Below are 12,185 nucleotides of genomic sequence, written 5' to 3' on the forward strand. Positions count from 1 at the left end.
GGAAGGCATTTGCTGTGAAGCAAACAACGGAAGAACCAAGGGGAGGCAGCTCCTCGAATGTGAATGGTCTTCCTGATCCTTTTGGCACTTCAGACTTCCTGCCAGTGTGGAAAACAGTGGAGTAAATTTGGCCCCATCTGAGGAACAGGTACGGCATGCTTAAGTCAAAATGACCACCTTCTTTCCTCTATGGACAGGCACAACCCTTTCTCTGTGCAATGAGAATTGCCAAATGGGCTACAGTCGGACCAAGAAGGAAGGGAAGCTACCTTGCTGCTATGATTGCATCCCGTGCCCAGAAGGGAAGATTTCAGACCAGAAGGGTAGGAGATGTTTTATTTTTATTTTTTGGGTACACTAGTTAGAAGCATTGTCAAGGATGTTCCAGTACATGAAAATCAAAATAATTAAAGAATTAATTTGGTGTCCAGTGATACCACTAAGATGAACCTGTTTTTGGAAGCATAGTCTCATAGGCTCGTGGAATGCAGAGGTAAGGATTTCAGCATAGCAGGAGATGATGGAAACAGGGAGAACTTCTTGTATATAGAATTACTTGCGCCAACTCCTATATTTTTTACCAGGACTGATCCAGCAGCCATCATTCAAGGCTTTCTGACCATTTGCCTTGATTTCTTCCGGGCACAAAACGCTTCACAAGAAGAGTATAGCCATTTTGCATTTTTCTTTTTCAGACATGGACGACTGTTTTGAATGCCCCGAAGATCAGTATTCAAACAGTGACAAGGATGGATGCCTTCCAAAGATGAAACTTTCTTGTCTTATGGAGAACCGTTGGGGATCAGTCTGGCCTCTTTTGCTGTCTGCTTTTCCTTCATCACAGCTGCAGTGCTTGGAATATTCGTGAAACACAAGGCGACTCCCATAGTCAAGCCAACAACAGGAATCTCACCTATGCTCTCCTCTTCTCTCTCCTCCTCTCCTTCCTTTGTGCTTTGCTCTTCATTGGCCAACCGAACAAGCTGACCTGCATCCTACGGCAAACTGCTTTTGGCATGATCTTCTCAGTTGCCATTTCGTGCATATTGTCCAAAACCGCCATTGTGGTTCTGGCTTTCATGGCTACCAAGCCTGGGTCCAGCATGAGGAAGTGGCTGGGGACACAATTGGCCAGCTCCATTGTGCTCTCCTGCTCCCTTATTCAAGCCACAATCTGTAGCATATGGCTGGCCACTTCTCCTCCTTTCCCAGACGTTGACATGCACTCAGTGACTGAAGAACTAATACTAGAATGTAATGAAGGCTCCACTCTTATGTTTTATTGTGTCCTGGGATTCATGGGTTTGCTGGCCTTTGTGAGCTTCACGGTGGCTTTCCTAGCTAGAAAGTTGCCTGACAGTTTCAATGAAGCCAAATTCATCACTTTCAGCATGTTGGTGTTTTGCAGTGTGTGGCTGTCCTTCGTTCCAACCTACTTGAGCACCAAGGGGAAATATATGGTGGCTGTAGAGGTCTTCTCCATCTTGGCCTCCAGTTGTGGGTTACTGGGCTGCATCTTTACCCCCAAATGCTATGTTATTTTACTGAGGCCTGAGCTGAACAGCAGGGAGCAGTTAATGAGAACAAAGAGTTAAGAACTGACCAGAGTGACTCAATGGTCCTGTCAATTCTTTGTAACTGGAAATTAGAGGTACTTCTTTCCAGATCATTGTCAGTTGGGTATGGATTAATTGAACACATGAAGTTAATATAAACTGAGTTCCATGTTTTCAGAAGTTTGGTCCTGGTTCATCATATCTCAATCGACCGTGATTTATCCACACACGTGGTACCTCATTTGTTTCCACTACTCTTCATCGTCCTGACACCAATGTAATTATGTTGAAACCAGAAGGTGTATTTTGTGAGGTCATTAACTGGCATATAATTTCTCAACCCACCACCAGTTATCCACACACCCAATATTGCACATTACTATATGAAATCCCCCTTGCCTGCTGATAATAGTTGTTCAATAGTTCTGTTAGATCTACTTGAGTGGATTGAGAAGAGTGATAAGGGATGCAAACTCATCCATTGGATACAAACTTTTTGACTGTGGCTTAATATATTAACATTTATTCAGAAATTTTGCAAATATGCACAGGAACACATATATTTGACTCATAATAAATACCTTGCCATCCTGCTCAGGAGAATCTTGCTGAGATCTGAAGAAAAGGCAACTTGTTTTCTTTTGCAGAGTCCCAGAAGAACTACAGTTTATGAGTGAGCCATGAACTACACCAGAATTACCCACTTTACCATAACTGCATCTCTTAATTCTTCTAGTTCCGTGGTTCCCAACGTGGGGCACAGGGGGGCAATTTGATTTTTAAGGGAGGCAATTTGAGAATGGATTATGAACAGTTAATGGTCTTTTAGGCTTCCTCCACATAAATAGGAGTTCACTTTTTGAATAATAAAAATTATATGTCACACGGAGCGGGGCCTCAGGATTTTAGAGATGCTTAGATGGAGCATGGCGGGGGGGGAGGTCGGAACCACTTATTATATAAGCACTGCTCTAGTAAGTAGGGAATTCAGGAGTCAGATGTGAAACTAAGAACCAAGACTAGAGGGTGCTATTAATACACTATCTACTGTGCCATTTGAAGATGGGGCCACAGACACAGAAGGCTCTGGACTTGGCTATAAAGCTGCAAATAAAACATTTTGTGCTGCAAAGTACATTGGCGATGATGGACTACGGGAAATTCAATCTGTTTTTGCAAGACGTTATCTACAGTGGTGCCCCGCTAGACGAAAATAATTCGTTCTACGAGTGTCTTCATAGAGCGAATTTTTCGTCTAGCGAAGCGGCAATGCAGCGCGGAGGTTTTCGCGCCCCCCAAAAAAATCGTCTTGCGAGGCAGCCCCATTGACTTTTTCATCTTGCGGGACAGCCTTCCGCTAGCGAATGCCTTTCGTCTAGCGAGTTTTTCATCTAGCGAGGCATTCGTCTAGCGGGGCACCACTGTACTTAGAAGCAGCTGTTCTACCAGCAAATTTCAATCATTTGTGATGAAAAGATAACAATCATGGTTTCTTATTTTTAAAATGCCATAAGAGTGAATGCATAGGCAAAAATCTATTTAATTGTTGGATTCGGTTATTGTTTCATACCTGAGTGTGATATACTCAGAGTCGAGCCATCAGTTTTAAGGAGTTTATTCAAGTTGTAATAAGAACAGTCAGTCCTCATGCGTGTTTGTTGCTGGGGCCCCACGCAGACCACAGGCTAAATATCCTTTATTTGGGTCACCTAGGTCACACCTGATAGGCTGATTCAAACTTCCCATCTGGAGCCGGGTTGGGCAGCTACTACGGCCAATCTGATCACTACATTCTAAAATCCTACCTGCCTATCATTCCAAGATCCCAGCTCCAGACATAACACTGAGACAAACCAGGCAGCCTTTGAAAACTCAGTTCTTTTGCTGAATCGGGGTCTCAACCGATTTTTCACCTGGTGCAATCCCCTCTTGTTACCTATGCTGTCCCTAGTCTCCCCATTAAGGAGAACCAAGAGAGAGTTCTGCTGAAATGTGATTGATATGTTTTCACCTTAGAGAATCCAGAATTCTGAGCAAGTCATTATCTCCCCTTGTAGTTATGGAATTATCTATAATTACTACTTCTCCAATTCCTTAGGCAGTTCAGCTGCCCGCTAGCAAAACAGCACAGATGGAAGAAGACATTTAAGATCTTCTGTGTCATTCAGAACTGGAAAAATAAATAGAGAAAGAGAGTTCCATTCTGTTTCTGGGACTAGAGACACACAAGGCTCTGATAAATGAAATTTTGCACCATACAGCCCTGGCTTCAATCATCCAAGTGAGTGGTCATTCAAGCCACACTGTACAATTCAGTATCGTGGTGATGTTGATGTAGGGACAGATTGATTGGTTTCTATCAAGAAGATTTTTGTGCAAGATGGAGGTAGTATTGCTATTGCTAGTAGTGCTACTTCCTCAGGCAGTGTGCATGGTTCCTGTTTCTAGATGCAATGTTAGTGACCCTCTTCCTATTCATCACAAGTATTATCAGCCAGGAGACCTCATAATTGGTGGCATTCTTTCGCACATCTTCCGTTTTTTAAGTGTGCCAAACTTCAAACAACGTCTCTCTTCTGAGCTCTTTGATGACCTTGTGTAAGGAGTTGGGTTTTCTTAAACATATCATATATCTGTCCTGATATTCTTCTTTTTCACAGCTTCATTTTATATGCATTTCCAGCTTATATGGAATATCTTTTGCCTCAGTGTATTAGAAAGATAGGCATGCCTGGACGCTCTGGTCCATGGGGTCACGAAGCGTCGGACACGACTGAACGACTGAACAACAACAATTAGAACAGTTCCTGTGGGTGATAATAAAAGGCACTATCTGAATTATCTTGTTACAGCTGAGTTGAATTATCATAAGCTAGAATTTTCTGAAACATTTTCAGATTTTTATATTTGAAACCTTCCACACCATTGCAGAATTACAACTCTCTCTTGTGGGGGGTGGGGAGTGGGGAAATGACCTTCACGGTTTAACCATCTGTGAATACGGTGGAGAACGTTGGATGCAACTGTTGATCTAGTTTCAATTTTTTTTAGTATTCTTTAATACAGGTATCTAATATTTTGATATTTTACAGTAAAGTCTCTTCTTCCAGCCAATTATCTTAGCCCACCACTCCTTTCATTCATCAGTGTTGCTTAAAATTCGATAGTTCCATTCCGCATTAACTCAGCTGAAATTTCAGTGAATTTCAAAAACTCTAACTTTTGGAGAAATCCACTTTCTTCCCAGAGAGTATTTATGTGAATCACTCACAAATGTTGCCATCCATAAATGCCTCTTTATTTTCAAAGCTATAAACTGGTACTTAATTGATCAGCTGTGTAATGTGCAAGTGCATCATAGAAACAGGGATGGACGGATCAGTATATATTTTGTCAATTTCATATGTGTTCACTCCTAAATCATTTGTGTTCTATTTCCATACTAATCTGTGATTTTTTTTTAAACACCCTGTAAACTTATATTTTAATATGTATTTTATTACATTCTACACAGTTCTAAATGTGTTTTAGAATAAAACACGACAAATGATTTCTTCCCATATTTTAGTACTGTGAAATTTAAAGGATTATTACATGGATTAGTCTGGGCACGACCAGATTTAGGTTTGATGAGGCCCTAAACTACTGGGGCCCTTTATACATCCAGCTGTCCTTTGTCAACAACAAATTGTGGTCGTTTTTTGTGTTGAATATATGCTATATAGTAATTGATGGACCTAATAGGTATCTAAAGCCATTTGCACATAACAAAATATGTATTTTATCAGAGTAATTGTTGAATTGAAATACAATTAATACAATTTTTTCCCTTTATTTTTTTGGGGGGGCAAGAGAGTGGGGCCCTATGCTATAGCTTGTTTCGCTTATACGTAAATCCGGCACTGAGTCTGGGTAATTTAAATTGTGTGACTTATCTTAAAAAGTTGGGCTGAACAAAAGACCCCCTCCCTTACTAGGAAAAGTTTTGTTCATTAGAATTATGTCTCACATACTACAATCTATTTGCATTATTATTTATACTTTCCCCCTAATATTAAATAATCTCATTATTCTTAAGAGTTGTTATATGTTTGTTGTTCTGATGTGCATCTGAAATGTTAGCAACCTGTGCTCCATTGGCAAACAATATTCACCGCAACCTGATTTTATGTCAGGTATGTCAAGTATTCTGTATTGCACCAATCTACCAAGACTGGAGATGCGGGTGGCGCTGTGGTCTAAACCACAGAGCCTCTTGGGCTTGCCGATCAGAAGGTTGGCGGTTTGAATCCCCGCGACGGGGTGAGCTCCGGTTGCTCTGTCCCAGCTCCTGCCAACCTAGCAGTTCGAAACCACGTCAAAGTGCAAGTAGATAAATAGGTACCACTCCAGCGGGAAGGTGAACGGCGTTTCCGTGCGCTGCTCTGGTTCGCCAGAAGCGGCTTAGTCATGCTGGCCACATGACCCGGAAAAACTGTCTGCGGACAAATGCCGGCTCCCTTGGCCAGTAAAGCGAGATGAGCGCCGCAACCCCAGAGTCATTGGGGACTTAACTGTCCTTTACCTTACCAATCACCCTAATAGCTGCAGGTACTATGTTCTGGAGAACATATGAAATGTTTTGGGGGACCCAAAGGGTTTACTGAATGTAGTAGCATGGTCAGGAACAGGCTATAATAAAGTGAAGTTCTTATTAAATTTGTCACTGAATTGTATAAAATATAAATGCTGGTTAACTAAGGCAGCTATTTAGATGAGAAGTTGTTTTTGAAATTAAGAGAAGAGGGGTTGTCACTTCAAGGTCGTGTTTTCTCTCATTTTAGGGTGCTGACTCACCACTACCAGCACATTCTGGCCTTGGTATTTGCTCTAAAAGAGATAAATGAAAATCCCCGGATCTTACCCAACATCAGCCTTGGCTCCCACCTCTATAACAGCGGTTTCAGATCCAGTGCAACATATCTTGCCTCCATGGAACTCCTCTCCACAAAAGGCAAATTCTTCCCTAACTACAAGTGTGATGTCCGGGACAATCTTATAGCAGTCATTGGGGGACCTAATTGTGACGTTGATCTGAATATGGCAATTATGCTGTGGAACTACAAGATTCCACAGGTAAGTTGTGCTCCTAACAAAAAATAAAGAATAATCTATCCTACCATTTTAGATTTAGTAAGCATTAGAAAACTGCATATATCATAGGGACGGACAGAGCAGTTAATTACATGCCAGTTCCTGGCACTGAAAAATAGTTCCACTCCTTCCTTTTCTATCCCATTGCATGCCTTTCTGTGCCGTTTCACCCCCATTTTGTCCTTTCCCTCCAGTTTTCTGCTCACTTTTTACACAAAACATACATTTTTCAGTGTGTTTGAATACATTCGTTTCGTATGCATCTTTACAAGAAACGCAGAATTCTGTGCATGGAAATGCATTGCAAAACCAGGGAATGTGCACACTCCCAATGGGAACTGTGTTTCAATCCACAACCAAATTCAAGAATATCAGATCAGGGTGGATCAAGCAAATTCTTCCCCAATTTATGTCCAAATACAAAAGCTAGGATACAAAGGATGGGGCAATTGATGCCCTGAAGGGGAATTTCACATCTGATGCGTCTCTACCCCCATCGTTCTGCCCGGACACTGAGGTCCAGTGCCGAGGGCCTTCTGGTGGTTCCCTCGCTGCGAGAAGCGAGGTTACAGGGAACCAGGCAGAGGGCCTTCTCGGTAGTTGCACCTGCCCTGTGGAACACCCTCCCATCAGATGTCAAAGAGGAAACCAACTACCAGACTTTTAGGAGTCATCTGAAAGCAGCCCTGTTTAGGGAAGCTTTTAATGTTTAATACATTATTGTATTTTAACATTCTGTTAGAAGCCACCCAGAGTGGCTGGGGAAACCCAGCCAGATGGACGGGGTATAAATAATAAATTAGTAGTAGCAGTAGCAGCAGCAGCAGTAGTAGTAGTAGTAGTAGTAGTAGTAGTAGTATTTTGAGCATGGTTCCTGAATGGCTCCGTTTTCAAACGTTTCGGCTCCCCAAAGCTGAGAACCTGTAAGTAAATACTCCAGTTTTTGAATGTTTTTCGGAACCTGAACATCTGACGCAGCCCCCGCTTTAGTGCAAGAATCTCTTGCAACCAATCGGAAGCTGCGCCTCGGTTGTCAAACATTTCGGGAATGAAAAATGGGCTTCTGGAACGGATTACGTTCGACAACCACGGTTTGACCATGGCGCCCAGCACAGGCGAGGTGGCAGCCGCGATGGCACCCTGCTGGGATTGCACTGATGGGGCGGTGCGCTCCCCCCACATTCCTCTTCTTCCACCAGTGCGCGCACACACACAAACATACATATATACATACATACCATTTTCCATCTGCTCTTTACTTAGCTCCCATATGGTTCTGCTCTTGTAGCAGATCGCAAATCTCAAGGAGCCTTCTTTCACCAGATGTTCCCAGATGTGGACCACCAGTATAAAGGGATTCTCCAGTTACTTCTTCATTTCCGGTGGACATGGATTGGGGTGCTTCATCTGGATGATGACACTGGAGAGAGGTTTTCCCAGATGGTTCTTCCCGTGTTTTCCCGGAGTGGCATCTGCTTTGACTTCATAGAAAAATTCCCACAACTCTCTTTTTCCGAAGATGTTTTTCAAATGGCTGGAAATGGAATTGAAAAATCAAAGGTGATCATGAATAGCAGTGCTAGTGCCTTGATTGCACATGGTGAAATTCAGACCATGATTGTTTTGAGAATGTTGATATTCGTCCCAACATTTATGGACATGCCAGTTAAGACAAAAGTCTGGATTATGACAGCCCAGATGGACTTCACATCTCTTCCCTTTCAGAGCAATTGGGACATAGATTTCCTCCATGGTGCTATATCGTTTGCAGTAAGTTCAAAGGAGTTGCAGACATTCCATAAATTTCTTCATGCAATAAATCCTACCTTGGAAAAGGAATATGACTTTATCAGAGTCTTCTGGGAACATGCATTTAGCTGTTTATTTCCAGGCCCTTTGGTAGACAACATGGGTGGGAGAATCTGTACTGGAAGGGAAAAGCTGGAGACTCTCCCTGCATCAGTTTTTGAAATGAGCATGACCGGCCACAGTTACAGTGTCTACAATGCTGTCTATGCTGTGGCACATGCTCTGCATGCCATTCATTTGTTCGAATCCAAGCACAGAGGAAGGGCAAATAAAGGAAGGTGGACATTTTCATATCAACAGAGATGGCAGGTAATATCCTGAGCAGACTCCTTCAGGAGAGTTTTCTACACTTTTGTAAGTCGTCAAGTCTTTTTTTAGCCTACCATTGAACTTCTGTATCCCTTTTTAAATACACACATGTGTATTTAACCCAAAAAAAATACCGTGTTTTTAAGTATCTTGTACATTGAACCTTCACCTTCTTTTTACTTTTTTTTTTCCTTACCCCCTTCAGCTGCACTATTATCTGAGAAGTGTTTCCTTTAACAATACTGCTGGGGGAACCATTTCCTTTGATGAAAACGGGTCATTAGCAGCTGGATTTGACATTATCAACTGGGTCACATTCCCGAACCAATCCTTTCTCAGAGTGAGAGTTGGGAGCATAGGCCCACAGGCCCACAAGGAAAATGTGCTCACTATTTATGAAGATACCATTGTATGGCCAGACAAATTCAACCAGGTAAGGTCCAAGCTTATCTTGGGATGCATTGACTCATTTTACAAATGCTGAGAAAGTGCGACTCAGGAGAAGCAAACTAGAAATGATGCCATTGTGTGATTCCAGCCTTAGCCCATTTTTAAAATCCAGAGTGACTCAGGAGAAGCAAACTCCCAAAATGTATTCCCTGAGAGTATTTCCAGATTAGTATCTTCTTTCATTTATGGACAGATTCCACCTCTTTCTGTGTGTAATGACAACTGCCATTTGGGGTCCAGTAAGACAAAGAAGGAAGGGGCGCCATTCTGCTGCTATAGTTGCCTTCCATGCCCAGAAGGAAAGATCTCAAACAAAACAGGTAAGAGATATTAGTACAGAGTAGGTTTCTTAAAAAAATGCATGCTGGCTCTGATTCACAGTACAGTGGTACCTCTGGTTGCGAACGGGATCCGTTCCAGAGCCCCGTTTGCAACCTGAAAGGTCTGCAACCTGATGCGCCGTGTCTGAACATGCGCGTAACGAATTGCCGAACCCGGAAGTAACCCATTCCGGTACTTCCAGGTTCAGCGTCTTCGTATCCCGTGACGAAATGCAACCTGGACCAATCGTAACCAGAGGTACGACTGTATCCCAAGCTGCTCAGCAGTGGTGGTGATGGCCTCACCTGAGAGAGAAAGAAAAGGGAGATTGTAGTATACCTCAACAAAAAGTGAGATGATGCTAACTTCCCAGTTGTGATATGCAAGGAGAGCAGTGGTGAGGCTGAGCTTTCCTTTGGACCAGATGTTCTGAAGAAGAGAGTTTTAGTTCACAAAGGCTGATGCCATAAAAATGCGTGAGTCCTCAAGGTGCCACAAGACTATTTCTTTTTTATTTCTATCATCACTGTTTCTGACCCAATCATAACTTACTGTACATGGTACATCAAAGGACCAGCCTCCCTCTAGGACTTTAAAAAATGTTAAGAATCACAATTGGTCACATGAATCAAACATAAATAACAATTACAAAAAAAAAAAAACCAGGACCAAAGAAAAGGTCCAATGACTTCAATAACATGACATTTGAAGGAGCCCGATGGTGTAGTTTCTTCTCTGTATCTTTCCCCCCTAGCACCCTATGCTCAGATAGAGTTTTGAATGCTAAGGGTTGTTTAATGTCTATATCGAAAGCCATGTTTTCTTTTCCAGACATGGATGTCTGTATTCAATGTCAAGAAGATCAATATCCAAACCGTGGCCAGGATTCATGCATTCCAAAGAAGATAAGTTTCTTGTCTTATGGCGAACCTTTGGGGATCAGTTTGGCCATTGTTGCTCTTTCCTTCTCTCTCCTCACAGCTCTGGTCCTTGGAGTCTTCATTAAGCACAAAGACACGCCCATCGTCAAAGCCAACAACCGGAGCCTCACCTACGGTCTCCTCATCTCCCTACTGCTCTGCTTCCTTTGTGTATTCCTATTCATTGGCCAGCCTGAGAAGATCCCATGCCTCTTTCGACAACCTGCCTTTGGCATTATCTTCTCCATGGCAGTTTCTTGTGTGTTGGCCAAAACCATCACTGTGATCCTGGCCTTCACGGCGACCAAGCCTGGGTCCAGGATGAGGAAATGGGTAGGGAAAAGACTGGCCTTCTCCGTTGTTCTATCGTGCTCCCTTATTCAAAGCACCATCTGTGCTGTGTGGCTGGCAACCTCTCCCCCATTCTTGTATTTTGACATGCACTCAATGACGGAAGAAATTGTTCTGGAATGTAATGAAGGTTCGGTTATGATGTTCTACTGCGTCTTGGGCTTCATGGGCTTCCTAGCCGTTGTCAGCTTCACTGTGGCTTTCCTAGCCAGGAAATTACCCGACAGTTTCAATGAAGCCAAGTTTATCACCTTCAGTATGCTTCTGTTTTGCAGTGTTTGGCTGTCCTTCGTTCCCACCTACCAGAGCACCAAGGGGAAATACATGGTGGCCGTGGAGATCTTCTCCATCTTAGCTTCCAGTGCAGGGCTACTGATTTGCATATTTTTACCAAAGTGCTATATCATTGTGGTTAGGCCTGAGTTGAACACTAGGGGGCAGCTAATTCAAAGAATAAATTAAAGATGCTAAATAGTAAGTGCCTTTGCCTCACATTCTGCTAAAACTGGTTATTTGTTTTAAGGCATTGGAGATAGCCATGAACAACTTATTCAGTTCATATACTGTAAACAGTTGTTAACCGGAACTAATCCTCCGTGGAAGTTTATTGTCTGATCTCATATTCCCTCCACCACCACATTAGAGCGCCGTGAGGAAAGAGGTTTAGTCAAGCACAGTTTACAAACTCTACTCTTCAGACCTTCAGTCATCAAATAAGAATTGTATGACAAATCCGGTTTTCAACAGGTTTTCCACACCTATCAGCCAATCACCCATTCCCACCACCCTTCTGAGTCATACCCCTCCCCACTCTCCCACTATATATAAGGGTCTGGTGACTTCCGTTTCAGTGTATCCGAAGAAGTGTGCACGCACACGAAAGCTCATACAAAGAACAAACTTAGTTGGTCTCTAAGGTGCTACTGGAAGGAATTTTTTATTTTGTTTTGTTTTGACTATGGCAGACCAACACGGCTACCTACCTGTAATTGTCATAGTTATGCTTTTGTACTCAATATTTAAAAAAAGAACGAGACATTCATACAACATACTCATATCCAGCTACAGTATATTATTCTTGGAGTAGATGCACTGAAATTAATTGGCTTAAGTTAGTCATATCCATTAATTTCAATGAATCGGTTGTGACTCACCCTTAGATTCCTATTCAGACCTAGCAGAAGCAAGAGCACAGCCAGGGAAACCGATGGAAATTACATGGGGTTCACTACTTACCCTGATGTTAGGTTTCTGGCAGAGCACATGTACGTGAAATCACGTACAGTGGAACCTTGGTTCTCCAACAGCTTAGCTGATGGACAAATCGGCTCCCGAA

The 12,185-nt window shown here is 42.6% G+C and overlaps 1 protein-coding gene and 1 pseudogene across 1 annotated transcript; both read left to right on the forward strand.

The window, feature by feature from the left end:
* The first annotated feature begins 214 nt into the window (after positions 1 to 214).
* Positions 215 to 1,595, forward strand: LOC117061493 (annotated as a pseudogene).
* A 2,365-nt stretch (positions 1,596 to 3,960) lies between these two features.
* Positions 3,961 to 11,311, forward strand: LOC117039204 (vomeronasal type-2 receptor 26-like). The gene is made up of 6 exons (XM_033136286.1): positions 3,961 to 4,154; positions 6,494 to 6,671; positions 7,953 to 8,807; positions 9,013 to 9,240; positions 9,451 to 9,577; positions 10,410 to 11,311. The coding sequence occupies exons 1-6, from the start codon at positions 3,988 to 3,990 to the stop codon at positions 11,309 to 11,311; spliced, it is 2,457 nt and encodes an 818-aa protein (XP_032992177.1). The 5' UTR covers positions 3,961 to 3,987.
* Positions 11,312 to 12,185: the final 874 nt, after the last annotated feature.

The sequence above is a fragment of the Lacerta agilis genome, chromosome 17 (genome assembly GCF_009819535.1).
Source record: "Lacerta agilis isolate rLacAgi1 chromosome 17, rLacAgi1.pri, whole genome shotgun sequence".
NCBI classification, from domain to species: domain Eukaryota; kingdom Metazoa; phylum Chordata; class Lepidosauria; order Squamata; family Lacertidae; genus Lacerta; species Lacerta agilis.